Source organism: Carlito syrichta, unplaced genomic scaffold, assembly GCF_000164805.1.
Source record: "Carlito syrichta isolate Samal-C Ts95f unplaced genomic scaffold, Tarsius_syrichta-2.0.1 Scaffold20995, whole genome shotgun sequence".
Taxonomy (NCBI): Eukaryota; Metazoa; Chordata; class Mammalia; order Primates; family Tarsiidae; genus Carlito; species Carlito syrichta.
The window spans coordinates 41036-68406 of record NW_006965091.1 but is presented as its reverse complement, the minus strand read 5'-3'; the positions used below and the strand labels follow the sequence as shown (position 1 = coordinate 68406).

The 27371-nt window shown below is 38.5% G+C and overlaps 1 protein-coding gene across 1 annotated transcript in view; it reads right to left on the bottom strand.

Moving 5' to 3' along the window:
- Positions 1-13329: 13329 nt before the first annotated feature.
- LOC103264922 (adhesion G protein-coupled receptor E2-like) overlaps positions 13330-27371 on the bottom strand; it is a gene marked incomplete at its 5' end in the record, with an annotated part of 53855 nt that continues 39813 nt past the window's right edge. The window contains 6 exons of the mRNA XM_008062651.1: positions 13330-13476; positions 13559-13727; positions 15538-15629; positions 16344-16410; positions 20713-20948; positions 21218-21415. Of these exons, the coding sequence (XP_008060842.1) occupies positions 13330-13476; positions 13559-13727; positions 15538-15629; positions 16344-16410; positions 20713-20948; positions 21218-21415 (909 nt within the window). The remainder of the gene's footprint in view (positions 13477-13558; positions 13728-15537; positions 15630-16343; positions 16411-20712; positions 20949-21217; positions 21416-27371) is intronic.

The window sequence follows — 27371 nt, the reverse complement described above, 5'->3', positions numbered from 1 at the left end:
TTAGAAATTTTAGCACTGGTCGGGCTTGGTAGCTCAACTTGTAATCCCAGCATTTTGGGAGGCTGAGGCGAGTGGTTTGCCTGAGCAACTTGGCGAGGCCTCATCTCTACAATAAAAAAAAAAGACAAAAGAAAAGAAAAGAAAAGAAAAAAAATTAGCCAGGTATGGTAGCACACACCTGTAGTTCTGACTACTTGGAAGGCTGAGGTGGAAGGAACTCCGGAGCTCAGCAAGTTGATGCTAGGGTGGCCGTGAGCATGTCACTGTACTCCAGCCTGGGCGACAGAGTGAGATCCCAACTCAAAAAAAAAAAAAGAAATTTTAGCATTATTTATCTTCTGTATTTGTCTTTGATCATCATGTCAAAGCAGAGGTGAGTAATCACTGAGAAAACAGTTTTTACAAACACCCATAAGGCACTCCTTACTCTTTACACTCTGTTGTTAAGTACATAAGTACTACATGCTTATATTGTAATTTAAAATATCCCTATTAGAGATTTTGTTGAATGCCTTCTTGGATACTGCCCCAATTTCAGTTTGCACAGCAGAAATCTTTTTTTTTTTTTTTTTTGGTGATAAATACCATTTTATTTATTTATTTATTTATTTATTTTTATTAATCAATATTTTTTATTATGGTTTTGTGGGGTACAGTTAAGGGTTAGGTGTACAATTACGTTTCATTCAGGCACCCTGTTGATAAGAGGTGTTTTCCCATCCCCAGACAGATATTTGCTACTGTTAATCCCATCCCCCTCCCCCACCATAGTTTCCCAGTACCGTCAGTCATTTTCTTATAGTATTACATTGGATGTTCAAGGTCCATTATATGAGTGAGAACATGTGATATTCGGATCTTTGTTTCTGTGAGAGGTCACTCAGTATTATAGACTCTAGTTCCATCCAGGTTGCTGCGAAATTCATGATTTTGTTCTTTTTTATGGCTGCGTAGTATTCCATCGTGTATATATACCACATTTTTAAAATCCAGTCCTCTTTTGATGGGCAGCATGGTTGTTTCCAGGTTCTTGCTATTGTGAACAACGCTGCGATAAACATACATGTGCAGGTATCTTTTTTATGGCTGCATAGTATTCCATCGTGTATATGTACCACATTTTAAAAATCCAGTCCTCTTTTGACGGGCAGCATGGTTGTTTCCAGGTTCTTGCTATTGTGAACAACGCTGCGATAAACATACATGTGCAGGTATCTTTTTTATAGAGTGATTTATGTTCTTCAGGGTATATTCCCAGTAGGGGGATTGCAGGGTCATATGGAAGGTCAATTTTTAGAGCTTTTAGGAATCGCCACACTGCACAGCAGAAATCTTATCTATTATGATGTGCATTCTGTCTTATAAACCCAAGGCCAAAGTTATAACTTTAAAAATCATATTAGTAATAATACATTCTTGTTGAAAAATCTCAGACATTACAGATGAAGCTATCACACACTTTAATCACTGCTCTCAAAATTAGGTGCTTCATTTTGCACCTATAAAAATATATACTACTGTGATAGTTGTAAATATTAACTCAATATTGCTGTGTATATTGTATTTTGACTTGCTTTTTTAACACTCAGGTATGTATATTGGAGATTTGTTAGTTGGGAGCTATACTATAGATATATCTTAATGCATCTTAATTTTTTTTTTACTTGTACAGATATGTCCCAGTTTATTTTACCATTCTTTATCAATGGTTGCTTGTGTACTGTGAAATTTTTCATTCTTGCAAATATACTGCAGTAAACTGTCTTGTAAATATCTTCCTGTGAACATAGGATTGTTTCTCTAAGGTAGATTAAAAGAAGTGTGATTGCTGGGCCTTAGGATACGTGTGTCTTAAATTTTTCATGCATAGTACTAATTGCTGAATAAAGTATCCACATAAATTTTCCCTAGTACCACACGGGAATATCCATTTAACCCTGGTCTAACTAATATTGAATATTGTCCAACTTTGTTGATTTCCCAATCTAATGCTTAACAATATTAGTTTTTTGCTGTGTTAATTTCATTTCCTCAATTGCTGCATATTTATTAGCAATTTGCTTTTATTTTTCTGTGAGTAACCTATACATTTTTCATTCTAATATCTCATTAGCCTTTGTATTATACATTTTAGAAGTTTTTCTTCATTATAGATGTTAATCTCTTTTTATAATATTTTAAATATTTTATCCTATCCTTAGGATTTGTTTATGGACTGTTTTATCATCTAGAAACTAAACTTGGAGGTAGTAAAATTTTCTATTCTATACCTTTGGATTTTTATCATGATTAGAGAATGTTATGAGTAAAGTATTAAATTATGACATTTATTTTATTTTTCATTTTTTATTCGGGTTTACATATGCATTTATTCAGGGTTACATTGCTTTATACACTTATTCGAGGTTCGTTACATGGGTATACTGTGTGATGGTGAGGGTTGGGCTTCTATGAAGCCCATCACCCAAATGGTTTGCATGCTACCCAAAGGGTAGTTTTTCAGCCCTTGCTCCTTTTCCTCTCGTCTCCCTTTAGAAATCCTAGTGTCGATTGCTCCCATATTTATGTCCATGAGTACCCAGTGTTTACCTCCCAGTGTGTACTCATGGGAGTACATTGTTTCTGTGTTAATGCACTAAGGATAATGGCCTCCAGCTACCTCCATCTTGCTGCACATTCTTTATGGCTGTGTAGTATGCCATGGTGTGTATGTGCCACATTTTCTTTCTTACATCCACCATTTGAAATTTCCCATATATTCATGCATATTGTTCATCTTTTCCAGTAGAACAGGGTTTCTCAACCTTGGGGGGGGTAGAAAAGAACATGACATTTACTGTTAAAAGTAACTTTCTCTTTATACCTCATATGTTGCTACATAAATTTTCTGTTTCTGATGGAGAAAAAAGACACTTGTTCTTAGCATCTGAATAATGTAAGTCAGGTTTTCTCAATCTCAGCATTATTGACATTTGGGGGGTAATTCTTTGTGCATGGGACTATCATGTACATTGTAGAATGCTGAGCAGTGTCTCTTACCTCTACTCATTTATATATGCTTATCTACTCACTAGATGCCAGTAGAAATCTCTGCGACAACTAAAATGCCTCCAGAAATTTCTAAACGTTCCCTCTGGTAAAGTTGTCCCCCAGATGAGAACTGCTACACTTGAGTCTATAAAATATTAATCATAGTTGTCTTAAATTCTCAGTTTATTACTTTGGTTTTGTTGATTTCTTTGTGGGTTAGTTTTCCTTGCTTTTGCTTTTGCTTGTGTTTTGTAAGTTTTGATTGACTGCTGGACAATATCTGTAAGACAGTAGACACAAGATAAGTATTATTTGTGTCTGGAAATGGGCACATCTTTATTTCTACTTGGTTATTTTTGTGGGAGGTTGAGTCTGGTAGGAGTTCGTGAGCCTCAGGCTTGAATTTATTCTAGTGTTACCTTGCCATCTTGTGCTTAGGGTGGGGGCTCCTTTGACAGAGGGCTTGTCTCATTCCTTCACTTTAAGCAGTAGACCTTCTGTATGTGGCTGCATCTCAGAGAGGCTCTCTACACATTCTTTCTACTCCTTAGAGTGTCTATACTCTCATGATTGACCACATTTTGCCTTTTTCAATTCATTAGAAATTTAAATGTGTTCTTCTTAATCATTGTATGATATTTTCTTTTGTGGTAGGCCACAAGTTAGCCAGTACTCCTAATGGTCTTTCGTTAGATGATCCTGTCTTTCCTCTGATTTCAGGCTACTATGTTGTCCCATGATCTCAGGTCTCTAATAGGTTCAAGGAAAATCAATAATTTTATAGTTTATCTGGATTTTCTTATTGTTGATTTGGGAGCCATACTCTTTCATTTTTCATTTCCAAAGCAGAAGCAGAAATCCCCTCCATTTTCTTCTAACATTTTAATAATTGTGCTTAATTTTTATACCCATCATAATTATCCATGCAAATTTATTGTTTTGTAAAATATTTATGAAATTAGTTTTGTGAGGAGAAAAAGGCATTTGATCTGGACATCTAGGAATCTATGAGAGTTTACCTTTAACACATTCTTGACAAATTAATGCATTTGCTCTGCTGACACCTTTATTTATAGTTGTTAAACAGAGAAAATTTGGAAGAATGATGCAATAAACATTTAACATATTCTTCATCTAGATTGAACAATATATATATTTTTTGAATCAGAGTTTCACCCTGTCACCCAGGCTGGAGTACAGTGGCACACGCTTATGGCTACTGCAGCCTTGACCTGCTAGGCTCAGGTGATCCTTCTGCCTCAACCTTCCAAGCAGCTGGAATTATGGGAGCACCACCATGCCCAGCTAATTTTTTTGATTTATTGTAGAGATGATGTGTCATCAAGTTGCCCACGCTGGTCTTGAACTGCTGGGTTCAGGGAACACTCTCGTCTTGGCCTCCCTCCCAAAGTGCTGGGGTTACAAGTATGAGCCATCATACCTGGTGAGATTGAACAATATTAATATAGTGCCATCCTAAAAAAAACCTCTCTAAATCTATAGACACACATTTATATATGCAAAACATTTGTTAGTCAGTGGCAGACATCATGACACTTCAGTTTTTAGTATTTCTTCAACAAATTATAAGAATAAAAATATTCTTTACATAACCATTACATTATTATCACACCCAAGAACATTAATGATTTCACAATAACTTTAAATATATAATACATATTCAAATTACCTGGATTGATTCTAAAATATATTTTATTGTATATATCTGAACTAAAGTTTCACTGAAATTGACATTGAATTTGATTGTTCTGTTGCTTTTGTCTCCTAATCTAGAACAGCCCCTAGCTACCTTTATTCATGACAATGACTTTAGAAGAGTCCAAGCCACATCAAAAGTGGACTGGATAAAAAAAGAATGTGGTATATGCAGCCACAAAGAAGGACAAAATTATGGACTTCGCAGCAACTTGGATGGATTTAGAGTCTGTGATACTCAGTGATCTATCACAGAAGCAAAGAACTGAATACTACATGTACTCATTTATAAGTGGACACTGAACATTTATCATACTACTATAAGAAAGGGATTGAAAGGCTGAGGTGAGAGGATTTCCTGAGCCCGCAGGTTTGGGACCAACCTGGGCAACATGGTGAGTCCTCGTCTCCGCAATAAATCAAAAAATTAGCTGGGCGTGGTAGTGTGCATCTGTAGTTCCAGCTACATGAAAGGCTAAGCTGAAGGGATCACCAGAGCCCAGCCGGTCAGTGTTGGGGTGGCCCTGTTGTGCCACTGCATTCCAGCCTGGGCGAGGGAGTGACTCCAACTTACAAAGAAATAAAAATAAAGATAAAGAAAGGGATTGGCAGTAGAAGGATACTGCCAGGGGAGGAGGGGGTACATAACATCAATAAGAGTACCTAATCTCATCTCAAACCGGGCAAACTGGGAACCAAAGGGAGGACCACACCTCACCTGTATGGTGACCACCTATGTACTTAATCCTGAATTATATCCCACATCTTTAAATTAAAAAAAAAGAAGAGTCCAGGCCAATTTTCTTGTTAAATGTCTCATATTCTGGATTTGCCTATTTGTTTTTTCTCACTATGTCATTTAACTTGTTCCTCTGTCACTGTACTTCATGTAGACAGAAAGTCAGGTCTGGAAGAGCAGGGCCCAGCTCTTCTTTTTCTATAAAGGGTCAGATAGAAAATATTTTTGGCTCTGTGGCTTTACAGTTTCTATCACAATGACTCAACTCTGACATTGTAGCTTGACGGCAGCCAACGAATGGGTGTGGTTGTGTTCCAATAAAATTTTATTTACAAAAACAGACAGCAGCCTGGATTTGGCCTACATGTTCCAGTTGGCCAATCTTCCACCTAAAGACTAGATTAGATTGAGGTTAGGTCGATTTGTCAATAATTCTTTATTTGCAACAAAGATGATGTTGCGACTTTATGTCTTATCGGGAGTTATATCATGTCATATTGCCCCACTACTAATAATGTTAAGCCTGATCTTTAAGTTCAGGTGGTGACTGTCAGATCACCACATTGTAAATGTATACTTTAGCTCTTGTAATTAATCAGTAATTTGTGAGATGATTCTTTGGCACTGTAGGAATTCCTTATTCTTTAACAACGAGTGATTTTGGTGGTCATTTACTAAATGTTGAAAAGCCATGATTTTCTAGTCTATCATAATTTACATATATTTATTGGCTTGTATTCTGGGTATCACTATGAGTGCATGGATTTTAAAATTTAGCATGCTGTAATAATTTATGGTCATTTTCCTTGATGTTCAAATTGATACAGATTTAGTCAGTGGGAGCCTGTAGGGAATATATTTTAGATCTGGATTTAGATCTTGCATAAACCTCACGCTGAGGGTAAAATAACATGCTGTCAATAAACATACCTTGCAAAATGCACAGTTTAAACTTCCATAGCTCAGCTTATAAAATATACAAGATGTAGAGACTGTGTACAGAGTTCTGATTTTACTCTAGTCAAAGGAACATTAAAAAAAATTACCTGTAACCTCCGTGAAGGTAAGAATTGGATCTATTTTGTTGAATGGATATTAGAAATAGAGAGTGAAGATCGATGTTGAATGCATATTAGAAATTGAGAGTGATGAAGATTATGCATGCAGGCAAGAGAGCTCAGCTGTTTTGGTTTGCCTATAACTGAGATGTTTTCTAGGATGGGGGCTCTCTGTATTAAATCAGGAAAGCGCTGAGCAACTGTGATCAGTCATTCACTTCTCATAAAGGTTCTGGACTAAACCATAATTTCCTCTCTAAGCAATCTTAAGAAAGTCTATTAAGGCTGCTTTTCCTGGTTACATGTTTTCAACTTGGGGAAGAATCATTTTAGAAAAGGGAATTGAAGCAAATGACTTAATCCAAGGTCTGTGTGTAATTGGGTTGTAACTCCTTGACCATGTGGGGAGTTAGCTGCACATGCTGCATGGACCAGAAAACTCCAATTTTCTAGCACCTAAGTGTCAAAGTATTTTCTCCTGCAATGGTGCCATGAAGAGTTATTGTTACAAACATGAAACCCAGCATTTTTTCATACTCTTGGCCCAAAGGATGACAGTTTAGTGTTTTCCTCATTTTCCAGGAGATGGGATTATAGTTCTCATTATAGTTCTCCTGATAAAGAATTTGTAAAAATGATATTATATAAAGTGTAAGGTTTGTACATTGAAAATTATAAACATTGCTAAAAGAATTAAAGAAGATCTAAAGATACGAAAAGATTTAGTATTGTTCATATATTGGAAGGCTTAGTAGTGTTAAGAAGATAGTACTCCCCAACTTGATGCACTGATTAAACACAATCTTTAATAACAAAATATCAGCTAACTCTTTTGCTGAAATCGACAGGAAGATCCTAAAATTTATGTGGAAATGGAGAAGCTTCACAGTAATCAAAGAAGCTTGAAAAAGAAGGACCAATTTAGAGACTTATATTTTCTGATTTAAAACTTACTACAAAGTTATAGTAATCAAGGCAGTGTGATATGAGCATCAGGATTAGACATCTAGATCAATGAAATAGAATCAAGAGTTCAGAGATAACCTTCAACATTTATGGTCAGTTTTTCAACAAGGATGATGAGACAATTTATTGGGAGAAAGAACGGTCTATATAAGAAATATTGTTGGGATAACTGTACATCAGCATGCAAAAGAATGAAGTTAAACCCCTACGTCATACTGCATAAAAAAATAAACCCCAAATGGATCACAGACCTAAATGTAAGAGCTAAAACTGAAAAACTGTTAGGAAAAAGAGAAGTAAATCATTGTGACCTTGGGTTAAGGAATAGATTTTTAGGTATGGAATTCAAAGTACAAGTGATGAAAGAAAAAAAAAAGATTAAAAAAAAATGTTTCTGCATTAGAATCATGTGGCAAGAGACTTATATCCAGAACATATATCAAGCTTTTACAACTTAATATTAAAAGACAAATACCTCAATTAAAAATTGGCAAATAATTTGAATAGCTGTTTCTCCAAATGGTCAATAAAAACATGAAAACGAGCTTATCATTAGTCATTAGGGAGATGCAAATGAAAATACAATGAGAAAATACTCCACATCTGTTAGGATGGCTAAAATAAACACACACACACACACACACACACAAACACACACACACACACACACACACACACACACAATGACAAGCTTTGGTGTAATGTAGGGAAAATTGGAACTGTTGGACATTGATTAAGTGAACAACAAATAGTGCGGGCACTATGAAAAGCATGAACAGTTACTCACTATGTTATACACGGCATTACCATACAATCCAGTAAGTCCACTCTCGATATATACCCAAGAGAAATGAAAACATGTCCACACAAAAATTTGTATGCAAGTGTTCATAACATTCATAATAGGAAAACAGTGGAAAAACTGAGATGTCTACCAGGTTGATGCGTGAATAAGATAAGGTATATCCATAAAATGGAGTATTTGGCTAAAAAAAGACAATGAAAGACCAATACAGAAAATGGGAGTGTTTCTCAAACCAAGCTAGGTGGAATAAACCTAGCTTATGAACTCACAACTTAAGGACTTACAGCTGAATTCTACCAGACCTTCAAAGAAGAATGGATACCAATCTTACTGAAACTATTCCACAAGATTGAAGAGGAAGGGATCCTCTCTAACTCATTTTAAGAAGCCAGTATCACCCTGATACCAAAGACAGAAAAAGACACATCCAAAAAAGAAAACTACAGACAATATACCTTATGAACAGAGGCAAAATCCCTCAACAAAATATTAGCAGAGCAAACTCAACAGTACATAAAAATATAATACCATCACAACCAAGTGGGTTTCATCCCGGGGATGCAAATGTGGTTCAACATACATAATCAATAAATGTGATCCATTACATAAACGGAATTAAAAACAAAAATCACATGATCACTTCAACAGATGTAGAAAAAGCATTTGGTAAAATCCAGTATCCCTTCATGATAAAAACCCTCAGCAAAACAGGCATAGAGGGAACATTCCTCAAAATAATGCAAACATTATATGACAAATCCATAGCCAATGTCATCCTGAATGGAGAAAAATTGAAAACACTTTCCCTCAGAACTGGAAAAAGGCAAGGATGCCCACTTTTACCACTATCATTCAATATAGTACTAGAAGTCCTAGCCAGAGTAACGAAAAAATAAAGTGTATCCGTATTGGAAAAGAAGAAGACAAAATATCTCTGTATGCTGACAATATAATCTTATACCTAAAGAACCCTAAGGACTCATCCAAAAGACTTCTGGACTTGATAAATGAATTCAGTAAAGCTTCAAGGCACAAAATCAACACATACAAGCAAGTAGCACTGTTATATACCAATAGTGCAAGCTGAGAATCAAACTAAGGACTCAATTTCATTTACAACAGCAGTCAAAAGTCTAAAATACCCAGGAAGAAGTGAGAGATCTCTATAAGGAGAACTACAAAACTCTGATGAAAGAAATTGTAGAGGACACAAAAAGATGGAGAAACATCCAATGCTCATGGATTGGAAGAATCAACATTGTTAAAATGACCATATTACCCAAAGTAATCTACAGATTCAATGCAATTCCTATCAAACTACCAACATTATTTTTCACAGAATTAGAGAAACATTCCTAAAAATTCATATGGAATAAAAAAAGAGACATAATAACCAAAGCAATCCTAAGCAAAAGGAGCAAAGCTGGAGGCATCACATTAACTGACTTCAAATACAAGGCTGTAGTAACCAAAACAGCATGGTACTGGTACAAGAGCAGACACATGAACTGGTGGAACAGAATAGAGATTCCAGAAATAAACCCAAATATGTACAACCAACTGATCTTTTTAATGAAGCAGATAGAAACATAAACTGGGGAAAGGACACTCTATTCAACAAATGGTGCTGGGAAAATTGGATAGCTACATGTGGAAGAATGAAACTTGATCCTGATGTCTTCCCATATACAAAAATTAACTCAAGATGGATTAAAGGAGCTATAAGGAACTCAAATGTGCTGAAAGGAGAAAAATAATCAATCCCATTAAAAAGTGGGCAAAAGACATGAATAGACACTTCTTAAAAGAAGATATATACGAGCAGCCAACCAACACATGAAAAAGTGTTCAACTTCACTAATCATCAGAGAAACGCAAATCAAAACCACATTGAGATACCATCTAACCCCAGTAAGAATGGCCATCATTAATAAAACAAGCAACAACAGATACTGGCGAGGACTTAGAGAAAAAGGAACACTTCTACACTGTTGGTAGGAATGCAAACCAGTGCAACCTTTAGGAAAACAGGGTGGTGATTTCTAAGTGAACTAGACATTGATCTTCCATATGACCCAGCAATCTCCCTATTTGGAATATATCTGGAGGAACTCAAATCATTCTACCAAAAAAGATACCTGCACACACATGTTTGTTGCAGCACTATTCACAATAGCAAAAACATGGAACCAACCAGGCTGCCCATTGAAACTGGACTGGATAAAAAAAATGTGGTACCTATACACAATGGAACATTATGCAGTCATAAAGAAGGATAAACATATGGACTTCACAGATACTCGGATGGATTTAGAGTCTACCATACTCAGTGATCTATCACAGAAACAAAGAACAGAGAACCACATATTCTCACTCATAAGTGGACCCAGAGCAATTACCATAATACTATAAGAAGGGGATTGGCAGTAGAGAGATACTTCCATGGTGGGGAGGAGGGAAGACACAACATCAACATCAATAAGGGTACCCGACCTCAAACCAGGCAAAGTGATGACCAAAGGGAGGTCCAAATTTTACCTGTACGATGACCACTTGCATACCTAATCCTGAATTGTACCCCACATCTTAAAAAAAAAGTAATTCCACTTCATACTTCTAGGGTGGCTATAATTTAAAAAATGGAAAATAAAAAAACCAAAAAAATAAAATTTTAATTAATAAAAGAAAGTAGGCTGGATAAAAAAATGTAGTACATATACATGATGGAATATTATGCCAACATAAAGAACGACAAAATTATGAACTTTGTAGGAACTTGGATGGATTTAGAGTCTATAATACTCAGTAATCTATCACAGAAAGAAAGAACTGAGCACCACATGTTGTCATTCATAAGTGGACCCTGAACAATTATCATAATACTATAAGAAAGGAATTGGCAGTAGTGGGAAACTGCCAGGGGAGGGACTGGGGGCGGCGGCACACTTAATCAATAAGGATATCTGATCTCAAGCCAGGTGAAGGGAGGAGCAAAGTGAAGCCCAAACTTTACTTGTATAATGACCATTTGTATACCTAACCCTGAATTATACCCCACATCTTTAAAATAAAAAAAGAATGTATACACATTTTAAGAGATACTATCTATGTATTACTTTTCAAAGTTGCATTGAATTATGGTATCAATGTGTAGTGTGACGTTCGCGCAAAAGATGGCTTTAATCAAATGAAAGCTAGTGTCACCATGCGACAGACAGGACAGTCAAATAAAATGGTGGAAGCATGGTTGTTGTTTGAGGAGTGCAAGACCATTTTGAAGTGGTATTTGAAATTCGAGAACGTCGTGGGAGTACAACGACAATGGAGGCATGTGTATGCAACAGAACCTCCAACACACCTAAACAATTGCATACATTTACGGTAAGTTTGAGACGCACAATAATGTGTGTGATGTGCACAGCGGAAGATCCGGAAAGTCTCACACAGCAACATGTCCTGCAGTAGTTCGTCATAATCAGAAGTGTCTAAATGCTGAAAATAACCACTTTGAGCACCTCTTGTCATTGCTAAAGTCGAACATGACTTGTATTCAATCACAGCATCGAATACTGATAAGACCAAAAAATATGCGTTTCATTCAGTGATATAAAGGTCATTGGAGGTCAAAGAGAGAGATATTTTGGTGGAATAGATGATGGCAGTAACAGCCAGTTTTGAGTGTATAGATGACTAAGGGGGAGGGATTAAAATATATGACTGTAATATTTAATAAGGGAGAGACTTAGTATGTTTCAACGAAGGTGAAAAGGATGTTGTGAAGAGGGCAAGGATGAATATGGCAGAGACAGAATGTGTTAGTAATAATGTAAGTTACCAAGAAGGCAAGAGAGTTGGAACCGAAGTGTAGGTGGAAGCATTAGTCTCAAAAGTATGAAGTGCACGTTGTCAACCTATAATAATATGATAGAATAGGAAAAGTTGAACCAGATTCCCATTGGCTTGTGTTTTTGAGAGCACAATGTTGATTTTCTTTTATGTTGCTGACTTGTGTTTGCTTTGTGAAGACAACGTTGGGAGAAACACTTGCCGGGGAAAAGGAAAAATCTTTGTTGGGAATGAGAATGAACAGTTCATTTAATCTCTTGACTCTCACTGCTTCCACCTACAGATGGAAGCCTAATAATACTTATCTCCAAGTACTAAAGAGAAGGATGTGTGAACAAATATATAAGAAATGGTCTTATAAACTTAACATAGAGTACTTGGTATGATTCATATTGCTGGGGTTTCTCCTAAGTCTGCTCTGATTCTCCTCCCTGGTTTTACAGTGTTTATGCCTGTTGAGATGACCTGACCAGGCACTACTACTGACTTTTAAGGAAAGTCTTCAATTCAACTTAACACTTATTTCACATAACTTTTATGATTATATATACTGTATCTTATTGTTCTTCTTTTAGAAGGGTGGCATGGAGTGACATGGGGGTAATGATGGTGTTATGACCCTACGCAGCTTGGGCATTGGTTTCAGATCATTAATCCCTGCTTATTTAACTCATTGCAGCATCTTTTTCTGCTTATGAATTAAGTGTTTTGTTTCTTCTAATAAAGACAAATTAAAAAGCACATTTGCCATGTTTCTCACAAAGTGGGTGCTTCCACACATGTGGAGAATGAGAAGACAGTCATGTGCAAGGGTGAAGGTGAGCACATACACACAGTGAATGAAAGTAGGGGAAGAGAATTCTATAATGTGTTTTTCAGTAGAATTGGCATCACTGCTTCAGATAACCAATTCCTGCTTATTTAGTTAACCATGAATGGCACATAGTAGGTGTTCAGTAAGAGTCTTCATTTGCATAGGTCAAGATGAACATGGTTCCCTAAGGAGTAAGAGCAAAGGAGTAAAACAAACAAACAAACAAACATTTAAACAGAAACTGTTGCTAATGGCTAATGAGTCAAGGACCGCCACATGTGAGCCATCCTAGGGCATCCCGTGCTGTGTTCCCAGGTTGCCCAGTGTGACAGGTGCATGCTCTTCCAGTGGAGCGTCAGCAAAGTGCTCTAGGAGTGATGCGTGATCTTACCGTGCTGGGTTTGGAGGCATCTGACATGGCCCTGCTGGAGAATGTGTACACCTCAGACTCAGCTCTCAGTTTCCTGATCCCTTTGAACCATGTCCCATATTGCTCACGGACCTGCAGAAGAAAGCACATTCTGGGATCAGCTCACAGAGAGGGGCAGGGATCGGGAGAGACCTGGGTGGGAGCTGGGTAGTACCTGCTGGCTGAGGAGGCAGTAGACCAGGAAGATGAAGAATCCCTGCAGGGAGTTGATGATGGTGAAGAGGTAGGCCATGAGCCGGGCGGCCGGGCCCACCTGCAGGAGGCCCAGACACCACGTGCAGCCCAGGATGAAGAGCTGAGCTGTCGCTTTAAATGTCAGCATCCTGGGTTGGATGAGAAAGGAGGCTTGTTGCACCTAGAGCCACAGGATCAAGGCCATTCTCCTCTCTACCCCATGGATGCCTCTGACGGAGGCATCTTCCACTTTCATCTTTACTGTCAATGTTCTCAGACTGAGTTGTGGTCAACTCTGATCTTTACTGTGAGAGATTCTCTCAGAAAAAAAGTTATTTGGGCCCTTGATGGCTGGCATTTCGACTTGGACTGAGGACAGTAGCAAATCTTCATAATGTAGACTTCAAAAAGATAATGATGTTTCATGAAGATCCCTAATTTTATTCCACCAACATTACTGAGGACATACCGTGTGCTTGAAAGACAAAATTTCTGTTTTCACAGACCTTAGAGTCTTGTGGAAAGACAGAAACAATCACTTATAATATTTGTGAAGTGCAATATACCACTGCCCACCTCTCATCTAAGACCCTTCTGGTTCTCTCTCTCTGTCTCTCTCTCTCTCTCTCAATGAACTGACCTAGAGAATGCTTTGCACAGAAGAGAAGCCATTAATTTTTACAAAGCTGAGGAAAGCAAAGGACTTCCCAGTCTTTAAGAAGATGCCTTATGTGGACAGTGAACCTGATTTCTCCAGGGGGAGGTGTGCAGGAAGTCAGTGGGACGAGCATGTATGAAGGTGCAGGAAGTGAAAGGGCATGGAGGTTCTGGAAGCAGTCATGCAATTTCCTAAGTGTTTCACAGAATTCTATGAGGGGGGACTCCCCCAAGAAATGGAATTTATTTATAAAAATTGTGGGTTTATTCTTACATGTTTAAGCTTCAGTCACCTTCAAACTACTCCCCATTTGATGCAATACACCTATTGAGATGCTTTTTCCACTGCTCAAAACAACTTTTGAACTCTTCAATTTTGATGCCTTTTAGTGCTTATGCCATCTTTTGTTTCACCTCTTCCACATCGGCAAAACATTTCCCTTTGAGGACTTTTTTCCATTGGGAGGAGACAAAAAAAAGTCACTAGGGGTAAGATCGGGTGAATAGGGAGGTGGGGTTTGGGGGTCATACCATTTTGGATGAAAAACTGCTGAACATTTAGTGCAATGGGGGCAGGTGTATTGTCATGGTGGAAGAACCAGTCATCTGTTTGCCACAACTTAGGATGTTTCTTCTGCAAATCGTGACACAACCTTCTCAAAACTGATGGGTTCCTAGAACACTTTCCTAGTGGGAGAGTCCTGTACTACAAAGGACTCAAAAAAAAAAAAAAATAGAGAGAGAGAGCAAGCGAGCATGCCAGGTATAGTGGCTTACGTCTATAATCCCAGCACCTTGGGAGGCTGAGGTGAGAGGATTGCCTGAGCCTACGGGTTTGAGATCAGCCTACTGGCTACTTGGATGGCTCAGGCAGAAGGATCACTGGAGCCCAGCAGATTGATGCTGGGGGTGGCCGTGAGTGTGCCACTGGACTCCAGTCTGGGCAATGGAGTCAGATTTCAACTCAAAAAAAAAAAAAAAGGAGATAATTTTGGTTTTTGGGTCCCTCCCAAGTAAATGCTCTTCAGATTTTTGTCATAGGGTTACGAACGCAATCTTTATTTGTTTGGACAATGTCAACTCTGTAGTTGAGGAATTTTTAAATTCTTTTACTGGGGTTACGAATAGATAGAATGCTTTTGGCATGGGTGTCAGTAGCAAACCATGGCATCAGAGCTAACTGCCAAGGAGATGTGACTGGACCTCTGTCCTCTGAATTCCCTAGAATCCCTGCAAAAGGACATCAGGAACTCGGTACCATGCATGGGGTTGAGGTGGTATGCACCTTCTGCTCCATCTCACCTTGTGTTCTGGAGGGTGGACATATCACTGTTGAGTGAGGAGAGCTTGCTTTTCACAATCCAGAAGGTCATCAGAAGTAAAACCAAGTTAATCTGTAGAAACCCCCCAAGGTATATTGAACAAATCCCACATCTGCAAAATCTTTCTCCTAGCCTAACCCAGCATGTAAGAAGATTTGTATTTCACAGTAGTCACAGAAAATCACCAGATAAAATACCTGGTATCTCAGGCACATTCTTGTCCTGCAACTAGGGTGACCAACTCATTCCAGTTTTCATGGAATCTTCCCTATTTTCTCCAAAAGTCCCACGTCCCAAGAAACCTCCCAATCCTGGTTTTATTTTTAATTTTATTTTTTGAAAGACAGAGTCTTGCCCTGTTGCCCCAGGTTAGGGTGCAGTAGTGTGATCATAGCTCACTGCAGCCTCAAACTCCTGGGCTCAAGAGATTCTCCTGCCTCAGCCTTCCTAGTAGCTGGGACTACAGTTGCATGCCACCACACCTGGATAATTTTTAATTTTTTTGTAAAGATGGGCTCTTGTTATATTGCCCAGGCTGATCTCAAACTCCTAGTCTCAAGGGATCCCCAGCCTCAACCTCCCAAAGCGCTGGGATTATAGGCATGAGTCACTGCTCCCAGCCCAGTCCTGATTTTAAAACTGAAATTCCAGTATCCTGGGGACATTCATACAGTCCCAGGCAAGCTACAATGATTGGTCATCCTGCCTGTAAACCACCTTAAACACCTGCTCTTGAATGCCCCACAGCTGGGCAGTAAGAACGCTCTGATGTCATCTATCACTCACAGAGAAGATGGCGCAGACAGGTCCAAGGAAGGTCCATATAAATCCTTTGTGTGTGTGGAGCCAGCATCTAAGAGAGAGATGGAAAGAGATTCAATAATATATTGGCCCATTTACCCAAAAGATTTGAAATCTGTCTAAGAGATGACTGCTCCCTTATGCTCACAGCAGCACTCTTTCACAATAGCCAAGTTATGGAATAAATCTAAGTTTCCATCAGCAGATGATTGGATAAAGAAAATGTGACACACACACACACACACACACACACACACACACACACACACACACACACACTGGAATGCTATTCAACCATAAAAATAATGAGATAATGTCTTTTGCAGCAACATGGATAGAACTGGAGAACATTAAGCTACGTGAAATAAGCCAGGCACAGAAAGACAAATAGGCATGTTCACACTTATATGTGGGAGCTAAAATAATATAACTCATAGAAGCAAATAATAGAATGGTGGTTACAGAGGCTGGGGGGAGAGGAGAATGAAGAGATGATATTTAAAGGATACAAGGTTTCAGTAAGACATGAGAAATGTTTTTCTGAGATCTTTTGCACAGCATGAGGAGTGTAGTTAATAACAATGTATTGTACATTTCACAATGGCAGAGAGCAAATTTCATGTGTTCTCATCATGAAAGGATAAGCATTTGAGGCAATGTACATGGCAATAGCTTGATTTAATTATTCTACATTATTCATACATCACAACATCCATAAATATATACAATTATAAAATTTCAATTTATAATACAATAAAAAGACTATATTGCCCCATGTGGATAAAGAATTAGTCAATCAGTTAATAATTTATTGAAGAAATATTGAGTGTTTCCTCTGTGCCAGGATCTGTGTGTGGCTTCAAAGACTCAAATGAGATTAAGATAGACTGGTCTCAGTCCTCATGGAGACCCTAACAATTTGACAATAGAAACAATCAAGGTAACAGGTTTTATGATCAAAGTATGAGGAGCTATGAGAATCAGGGGATGAAGCTTGTTCTTTTTTTTTTTTTTTTTTTTTTTGAGCTGGAGTCTTACTCTGTCGCCCAGGTTGGAGTGCCATGGAACACTCACAGCCACCCCACCAGTGATTCTTCCACCTCAGCTTTCCAAGTAGCCAGAACTACAGGTGCACACTACCACGTCTGGCTAATTTTTAATTTATTGTAGAGACAAGGTCTCGCCAAGTTGCCTGGGCTGGCCTCGAACCCACGGTCTCAGGCAATCCACTTGCCTTGGCTTCCCAAAGTGCTAGGATTACAGGCTGAGCCACTGAACCCAGCCTGTAGCTTGTTCTTTAAGCTGGTCTGGGGTATAGAAATCAGATTGTTGGGGAGATTTCCTTGAGGGAGTTGTATTTTAGCTGAGATATGAAGAATGAGTAGGTGTAGACAAGGTAAAAAAAATGTCTGTACAAGAAAGAAGAGTAAAACAAAAATTATCAGGAAGTGTGATACAGAACTGAGGCAGGATTTATGCCCATAACATAATGTATTCTTCATGGCAAAGTGGGCACTCGGATGATCACAGGTAAAGCATCAGACTAAACAAAGTCAGCAACTCAAGGCCATACTGACAGAAATGACAGACTCGGAACTTGGTCCCAAGTGAGGGGCATTGGGAATCAGATGGGAGGGGTGAGGAACACCAAGAGGGTTTGCTGGACCCACCAGGAAGAATGGAAGAGACAGCTTTAATTCTAAGGTCGGGGCAGTGAGCTACAGCCTGTGGGCCAAGTCGGGCTGCCCCTGATTTTGTAAAAGTGTCCTACTGGAATACACAAATCAACTCAGTATTATCCATGGCTGCTTGTGTGCTACAGCTGCAGACTTGAAGAGTTGCAGTAGAGACGACATGACACCCCACAAAGCTGAAAATACTTACTATGTGTCCCATTACAGAAAGAGTTTGCTGGCCTCTACACTAAAATATCAAGGAAGGCCAGTTGAAAAGGGCTCTTTTCATGTGGGTAGACATTCATTTTATGAGTGGAGAATATTGTGAGTGCAAGTGCTGAATTCAGACTGCCTGGGTTCGAATTCCAGTTTTGCCAATGACCAGCTGTGTGATCTTGGGCATGTTAGTGGATCACTCTGTGTCTCAGTTTTCTCTTCTGTAAAATTGGCATAATACTAGTTTCTACCCCCAGAAGATTGTTGGGAGGATGGTTTGAGTTAATACATGTTAAATGCTTAGAACAGTGCTAATTACTTTCTTATCTCAATCATTTTTCATTGTTTAAATTATTTTATTATGTATTTTATTTTATCCCTTCATTTCAGTTTTGCTTTCTAGATGATTTAAAGCAGTTCTCTCAATTAATACATTAAAAATTATGTTAATATGCATTTACTAATATCTAAGATGCAGTTAATACTATACCAATGTGCAATCATCAATATATCTAATATTATTTTTTGTTTTGAATAGGAACATTTAATAATAGAAAGTCATCATTATTCCCTAAGTTAATTTATAATTTTAACATCCCAGTAAGTATGCCAACTGTTTCCTTTCTTCTCATAACTACCTAAGATGCTTTTGAAATTTCACATGAAAAAAAAGCAGAAGAATCAAGAAAACTCTGAACAGGAAAAACAGTGAAGGGATTCTAATCATTCCAGATATTAAATTATGCTCTAAAGTCTTGATAGCTAAAAGTGTGGCTGTAGCTCATGGAGAGACAGATTTAGGGAACAAAATAGAATGCCCAGAAATAGACTTAAATATATATGCGATAATTTAGTACAGCACTATTCATAATAGCGGAGACATGGAACCAACTCAAATGCCCATTGAAAGTGAATTGGAAATCCATCCAAGTTGCTGTGAAGTCCATATATGTGTCCTTCTTTATGGGTGCATAATATTCCATTGTGTATATGTACCACATTTTTTCTTTATCCAGTCCAGCTTTGATGGGCAACATGGTTGGTTCCATGTTTTTGCTATTGTGAATAGAGCTGCAACAAACATACATGTGCAGGTATCTTTTTTGTAGAATGATTTGCGTTCCTCCAGATATATTCCCAACAGGGAATTGCTGGGTCATAAGCAGACCTTGAACAATTATAATACTATAAGAAAGCATTTGGCAGTAATGGGAAACTGTCAGGGGTGGGGTGGGATTGGCAGTTGAGGGAAACTGCTAGGGGAGGGAGGGGCATACTTCATCAACAAGGGTACCTGCATGATCAATGTTTGTATACCTAATCCTGAATTGTACTTCACATCTTTATAATAAAAAAAAAAAGAAAGTGGACTGGAAATAAATGTAAAAATAATAAATAAATAAAGTCGACTGGATAAAGAAAATGTGGTACATATACACCACAGAATACTGCACAGTCATAAAGAAGAGCAAAAATCGTGTCCTTTGCAGCAACATCGATGCAGATGGAGACCATCGTTTTAAGTGAAACATCACAGAAACAAAGAACTGAAAACTACACATTCTCACTCTTATGAGGTCCCTGATCACTCATCACATGAGCACAAAAGTGGGAACAACAGATGCTGTGCTGCTAAAAGAGGAAGGAAGGAGAGATAAGGGGCACACAACCACACACTGGTACCAGTTTCACTATCAGGGGAAGAGAGGGCCTGCTAGAAGCTCAAACCTAGCCTGCATGCAATTTACTTATGCAGTAAATCCTCACTTGCACCTGACAACTCTAAAATTAAAAAAAAAATCACATGCTAAATTATCACATATACATTGAGGTCTAACCACCTAACACTGATAAGGATGGCTATCATTAAAACATCAAAAAACAACAGGTGTTGGTGTCTGTGGAGAAAAGGAGCACTTCTACACTGTGAGTGGGAGTGTAAGCTAGCTCAATCTTTGTGGAAAGTCATATGGTGTTTTCCCAAAGAACTAAAAACTGAGCCTCCAAATGGTCCAGCAAGTCCACTTCTGAGAACATATTGAGGAACGTAAATTGCTCTACCAAAAAGATACCTGCATACATATGTTCACTGCAGCACTATTCACAATATATAATATTTAAAATAATTAAAGCTAAAAGGTAAAAAACAGTCACCTCATTTATTTTTCGTGATTATGTTCATTTAATTATTAATATGTCAGTATCATATTGGCATATAATTATAAAGATGTACAGTTAATATTTATACAATTATTCATATAGCATTCAATTAAAACATAAAATAATTTAATATGAAAGATTTTAAAGCAAACACTCTTCCACCAGGAAGATGTTGGAGTTTGAGGAAGTTAGTGGATTTTTCTCTGCCTGTCACATTCTGATGAAATTACAGCATTGTGTCAGTTCTAGTGGTGGCTAGGGTTGCTCTGGGGAAGACAAGGATGAGTGGAGCTTGTATTTACCGGGTAGGGGTTCCATAAAGGTGAGGCCTGGATACTGCAGAAATGGCCACAATCACAGTGGGGACTCCGTAGCCGACTGGGAACATGAGCTTCTTCACGAGTCTGTTCATGCTTGAGTAGTTGACCACCATCAGGTTCCGAGCGGTAAGGAAAAGGTGCAGGCCCTCCAGCAGCATCCAGGTGAAGGAGGCCAGGTAGAGGTAGTGTAAGGCACCGGCAATGGTGGCGCACAGCACCTGGGAAAGGAGGGTCATGAGATGACGTTCTGTATGTGAAAACGCCCCTAGGCTTTCTCTATTGCTTTGCCATTGGCAGGTAAGAAATAACATGTTATGCAGAGTGGCTACTTGCCATTTCCACCAAGCAACAAGGCTCTTTTGTCTGCTTGACCCTGGAATTTCCTTTGAGTTGCAAGGTCATTTTATTAAGGTATCAAATACAGCATTGCTGCATGGGCTGGCATCCCTGGTCCAAGGCAGGGAGTCCTCTGGGAAACTGTCAGTACCTTAAGCTCAGTTCTGTCGATTGCCGTGAGGAAGAGGAGGTGGGCCAGGAAGAGACAGAGCGAGAGCTGCAGGTGCAGTGAGGTGCTGGTGTTCTGGATGGCTTTGCACAGGAGGAAGGTGAGGGCTGCCAGGAGGAGGCACAGCAGGGAGAGGCCCAGCCCCATGTAGGTGATGATGGTCAGCACAGGATCCTCCTCCTGGGATGCAGATAAGAAGCGTTTTCTTCTGTGTTTATTACAGCACTATTCACAATAGCAAAGATATGGAATCAACCTAAGTGCCCATCAGTGGACAATTGGATTTAAAAAGGTGATATGTGTATATATAATGGAATACTACTTAGCCACAAAAAGAGTGAAATCATGTATTTTGCTGGAACATGGACGGAACTGGAGACCACTATCTTAAGTGAAACAACTCTTAAGTGAAATAGAAAGTCAAATACCATATGTTCTCACTTAGAAGTGGGAACTAAATAATGTGTCCACATGGATGCAGGGTGTGGATTGATAGACAATAGAGATTCAGAAGGGGCAGGGGAAGGAGGATGGAAGATGAGAAATTACTTAATGCATACAATGTACATTATTCTTCTGATGAATATACTAAAAGCCCTGACTACACAATCTACGCTTATAACAAAATTACACTTTTACCTCATACATTTATACAAATAAAAAAAGGAAGAGTTTACAGTCAGACTGTCCTGCTCTGGGGTGGGACTGTGCTTTTCAAAGTACACAGACTAGAATGGTAAAGCTTAAAAACACCAATAATATCAAGTGCCAGCCAAAAGGAGCAGCTAGAAATCTCATATACTGTTGGGTGAGGTAACAACTGTCTTGAAAGGAGTTTGGCAATTTCTTAAAAAGGTTGGACACACACTTACCATATGTCCAAGCAACTCCATTTCTGAGACTTACATAAAAGATATGAAAAACAAATGTCCATATAAGGAATGTTTAAGAATGTTCACAGTGATTATATTCATCATAGCTCTAAGTGGTGTGGAAGTTGTCAGAGTCAAGATGGTGTCACTTGGTCTAAAACCCCGAGAAATGGAGTTGGGAAGGCCATGAAGGGAGGGTTCTCACATGTGTGTGCCTATCACAGAATACTCTGCAAAACCCACAACCTGCACAAAGGCTATCATAACCTTACACAAAAAATACTTCTGTGAGGACAACTGCCCAGCAACTACCTGTCCAGTCTCAGACTGGCACCTCCCTTGATAGTGATCCTTGCAGCCAAGGATAATTGATTCAAGATCATTTATGCAGTCCTCCACATTTTGCCCTTAAAAATTTCCCCTGCTTCAGTCTCTGAATATGCATACTTCCACTGCAGTGCTACTCCTTAATAACTATCCTTTTATTTTAGAGCATTTCCCTCTCTCTGTTATGTTGTTTGACACTGGAACAATGCAGATGTTTATCAGCAGGAAGATAAAGGGACGCATTGTGACCTTGGGGTGCTGTATAGTAATACAAAGGAATGAACTATGATTTCACACAATAGCATGGAAGAATCTTACAGACATTATGGTCAGCAAAAGAAGCCAGACACAAAAGAGAATGTATTTTAGAATAGTCAAAAGTAAACTATAGAGATAAACATCAGATCAGTGGTTTCCTTGGGGTGAGGTTGAGAGTGTACAGCAGGGATTTCTTTTCTATAGTTCTTATTTTTATTATTTCTTTATTTTCGATACATTATGTTTGCATATGCTTATAGGTACATGTGAAATTTTGTTACACGCATAGACTGTCTAATGATCAAGTCAGGTATGTCAGGTGTCTATCATCTGAGTATTTATCATTTCTATGTGTTGAGTCCATTTCAAGTCTTCTCTTGTATCTATTTTGAAAAATACAATACATTGTTATTAACTGTAGTCACACTTCTCTGCTATCAAACATTAGAACTTTTTTCTATCTAACTATATGTACCCATGAACCAACCTTTCTTCACCTCCTCTCCCATACACCCTTCCCAGTCTTTGGTAACAATAATTCCACTGTCTACTTCCATGAGATCAGTTTTTTAAGCTCCCATATCATGAATGAGAACATGCAATATTTGTCTTTCTGTGCCTGGCTTCTTTCACTTAAATGATGATCTCTAGCTCCAACTACATTGCTTCAAATGACATGATTTCATTCTTTTTTCATAGTTGAATAGTATTCCATTGTGTACATATACCTCATTTCATTTATCCATTCATTTGTTGACAGATACTTAGGTTGATTCCGTCCATATCTTTGTTCAGTTGGGTTTGTAGCTATATGAGGCTTATAAGTGTAAAGACTCATGATATTTTTTTTTGTTGTATACATATTATACCAAAATAAAGTTAATTAAAAAAAAAATGAAGTACTTGAGAGTCTGAGGTCCAGAAAGGAGGTAGAGTTTTTGTGAGCTGCTTATTCTAATCAGTGGTACCTGTGTGATAGTGGAAACTTCCTTCAAGACATCAAGCCTCTGAACCCTTAAGAGTTTATTTTGTCCTTGAAATTTGTGCTTATGTAAACTATCAGGTTTACAAGTTGCTGTCCTAGAAATGAGACTTTGTTTTAAGAGCATGAGTTTTAAGATCAAGAGTGAAGCATGGGTGAGCTATGATTGTACCACTGCATTCCAGCCTGTGCATCTCTCTCTCTCTTAAAAAAAGATGTATACATTTTCTGTGCCAGGTCATCTAAAGAAAATAACATTCCTGGGCTGGGAAAACAACAGGTACCTCAAAAGCACATGCATTCATCTGACTTTCTTATTCCTTTCTCTCTTCTCCTTATTACCAACTACTCATTCCCAATCCTAGTACTTACCAAGTTTTTGTTGATAACCTTGGTGGAAAGAAAAAATGAATTATTTTTGTATTGAAGGTGGTGGTCTAAAGTTTGCACACCACCCCCACCCTACTCCTTGGAAATCATCCATATGTGACAAGTATAATAAGAATAAAAAACACCATCTTCATTTTCTGTGAAACTGGAGGATATTTGGAAAAGTTGGCAAAAGTAGAAAAGAGGTGCACATGGGAAAAAATGAGAAAAGGATACTGTAGTTTCAAAGCTTAGCTGAGGAAGCCATGAAAGGATACTTTCTGAATGTGTGAAGCACTCCTTCACCTGAGTAATCTGTTTTGTGATTACAATAACAGGAGTTATGCAGGCAGGAATCGCCTTATCCCAGTTGTTTCTCGGATTCAGAGGAGTGGTGGCTAAGTATAATAATTACACAAAAAAGCCATATTTCCAGGATGAAATCTGACTCTGGCTGTGGGGGAAAATTCAGATTTTTTTTTTTTTACATGAAAGCCCTAACTGCTGACATTTCATTTTGCTTGGGTTAAAAAAAAAAGCCGGGCTCGGTGGCTCAGCCTGTAATCCCATGCCTTTGGGAGGCTGAGGTGAGTGGATTGCCTGAGCCCGCGGGTTCGAGACCTGCCTGGGCAGCGAGACCTCATCTCTACAATAAATCAAAAAATCAGCCGGGCGTGGTAGTGCATGCCTGTAATTCCAGCTACTTGGAAGGCTGAGGTGGAAGGATCGCCGGAGCCCAGCGGGTCGCGGCTGCAGTGGCCGGGAGCGGCCACTGCACTCCAGTCTGGGTGACAGAGTGAGACTCCAACTCAAAAAAAAAAAAAAAACAACAAAAACACACACACACACACACACACACACAAACTCTGTGATAGCCTGTAATATATCCCTGGACATTTTTTTCACATAAATATCTTAAAAATAACTACTTTAGGAAGAAAATCTGCTCCAAAGGTAAATAATTAAAATGTACAAACACAGCCTCTATAAGCAAAAATATTACAAGAACAAAAGGAGAAAGAAAAACATTCTAAGTAAGGGAACTTTGCCAAATAATTGTCAGCATAGAGCAGACAAGAATGTAAATTAGTACAGCCTCTATGGAGAACAGCATGGAGACTTTTCAAATAACTAAAAGTAGAATTACCATTTGATCCAGAAATCCCACTACTTGGTATCTACCTAAAGGAAAAGAAATCATTATATAAAAAAGATACCTACAGTTGTATGCTTTTTGAAGCACTACATAATAGCAAAGATATAGAATCGATGTAAGTGCCCATAAATGAATGATTGGATTATAAAAGTGTTATATACACACAATGGAATACTATTTAGCCATAAGAAGAACTTTTGTTTTATGTCTTTTCAAGCAACATGGATAGAACTGGAGACCATTATCTTAGGTGAAATTGGTCAGATACAGAAAGACAAACACTGCATGTTTCACTTACCAGTGGGAGCTAAATAATGTGCACACATGAACTCAGAGTGTGGAATGATCCACAGTGAGGGATTGGGAGGGGGAGGGGAATGAGGAATTACTTAGTGAGTACCACTACATTATTCCAGGGATGAATACCCTAAAAGCCTGACTTCACCATTATGCAATGTATCCATGTAACAGTTATACATGTATGCTACACATTTGTTTAAAAAAAACCATAAAGCAGATGAAAATTGTGACATTATCCACCTTGAATCAAAATTTGTAAGGAGGTGGCCAGGAGTGGTTAGCTCACACCTGTAATCCCAGCGCTTTGGGAGGTCAAGGTGGGAGGATTGCTTGAACTCAGGGGTTTGAAACCAGCCTAGGAAATATAGTAAGACTTCGACTCTACAAAAAATAAAAAACTTTGCTGGTCATGGTGGTGTGCGCCTGTATTCCCAGTTACTTGAGACACTGAGAATGAAGGATTGCCTGAGCCCAGGTGGTCAAGGTTGTGGTGAGCCATGATCATGCCACTGCACTCCAACTTGGATGACAGAGCGAGATCCTAGCTCAAAAAAAAAAAAAAAAAAAAATGAAGTACTTGCCTTTTTATCTTATTTTTTTATTTTTTATTTTTTTGAGTTGGAGTCTCACTCTGTTGCCCAGACTGGAGAGCAGTGGCTGCTCCTGGCCACTGCAGCCTTGACCTGCTGGGCTCCAGCGATCCTTCCGCCTTCAGCCTTCCAAGGAGCTGGAACTACAGGCACGCACTACCACACTTGGCTAATTTTTTGATTTTATTGTAGAGATGAGGTCTCGCCAAGTTGCTCAGGTGGGTCTCAAACCCACGAGCTCAGGCAATCCACTCACCTCAGCCTCCCAAAGTGTGGGATTACAGGTTGAGCCACCGAGCCCAACTAGTACTTGCCTTTTTAAAGCAAGAGGTAAGAGCAGAGAAGGAAGGCCTCAGAGAAGAGAGGTCTTGGATATTATGCATTAGAAAAACTCAGTAAATAAATGGATGGAAAAAAATTGCAGCAAGGAAGGCAAAATTTACGGAGGTCATATGAAGAGTGGACCCTGTTTAAAACACAGTTTAAAAGACAATGAGAATTTTAAAAATGTACAAAATTAAATTAACATAAAGAGGTAAAAAAAGAATCATAGGAAAAAGAAATATGGGAGTTGGGCAAAGAAGAGTCAAAATATGCATAATTGGAGTCTTCAATGAAGAAAACTAATAAAGAGAGAAAATATTAAAAGATGAATTTCACGACATATTTTCTAAAATAAAAAAGTTGAGTTTACATACTTTAAAGGAAAGCTACGCATGGGTGGGTGGAAGAAATCACCAAGAATAATAGTATAGTTACTAAACTTTGAAATGTAAAGGAATCCATTGGACAGCAACAGAAATGGCTGCAGCCTTTATGCATTGAAATGTGGCAATATCTTCAAAATTATTACAAATTTGACCCAACACCATAGTAGTGACAACATCATAGTAGCAAAAGATTGAAAAAAAAAGTTCATCACTTGGAGACTTGTTAAGGTAAGAACACATTCATGAAATGGAATGCTATTGTAAAGTAAAAAAGAATGGTAAAGCTCTTTATGTACTTGTATAGAATCTCTCAAATGTTTTAAGTAAAACAAAACAAAACAACAATGTAAGAGTTAATGTAGGCCAGGTACGGTGGCATAAATCTATAATCCCAGCACTTTGGGAGGTTGAGGCAAGAGGATTGCCTAAGCCCACAGTTTGAGACCAGCCTGGGCAACATGGTGAGACCTTGTCTCTACAATAAATAAAAAATTTAGCTGGGCATGGTAGCATGCACCTGTAGTTTCAGCTACTTGGAAGACTGAGGCAGAAGGATTGCCTGAGCCCAGCAG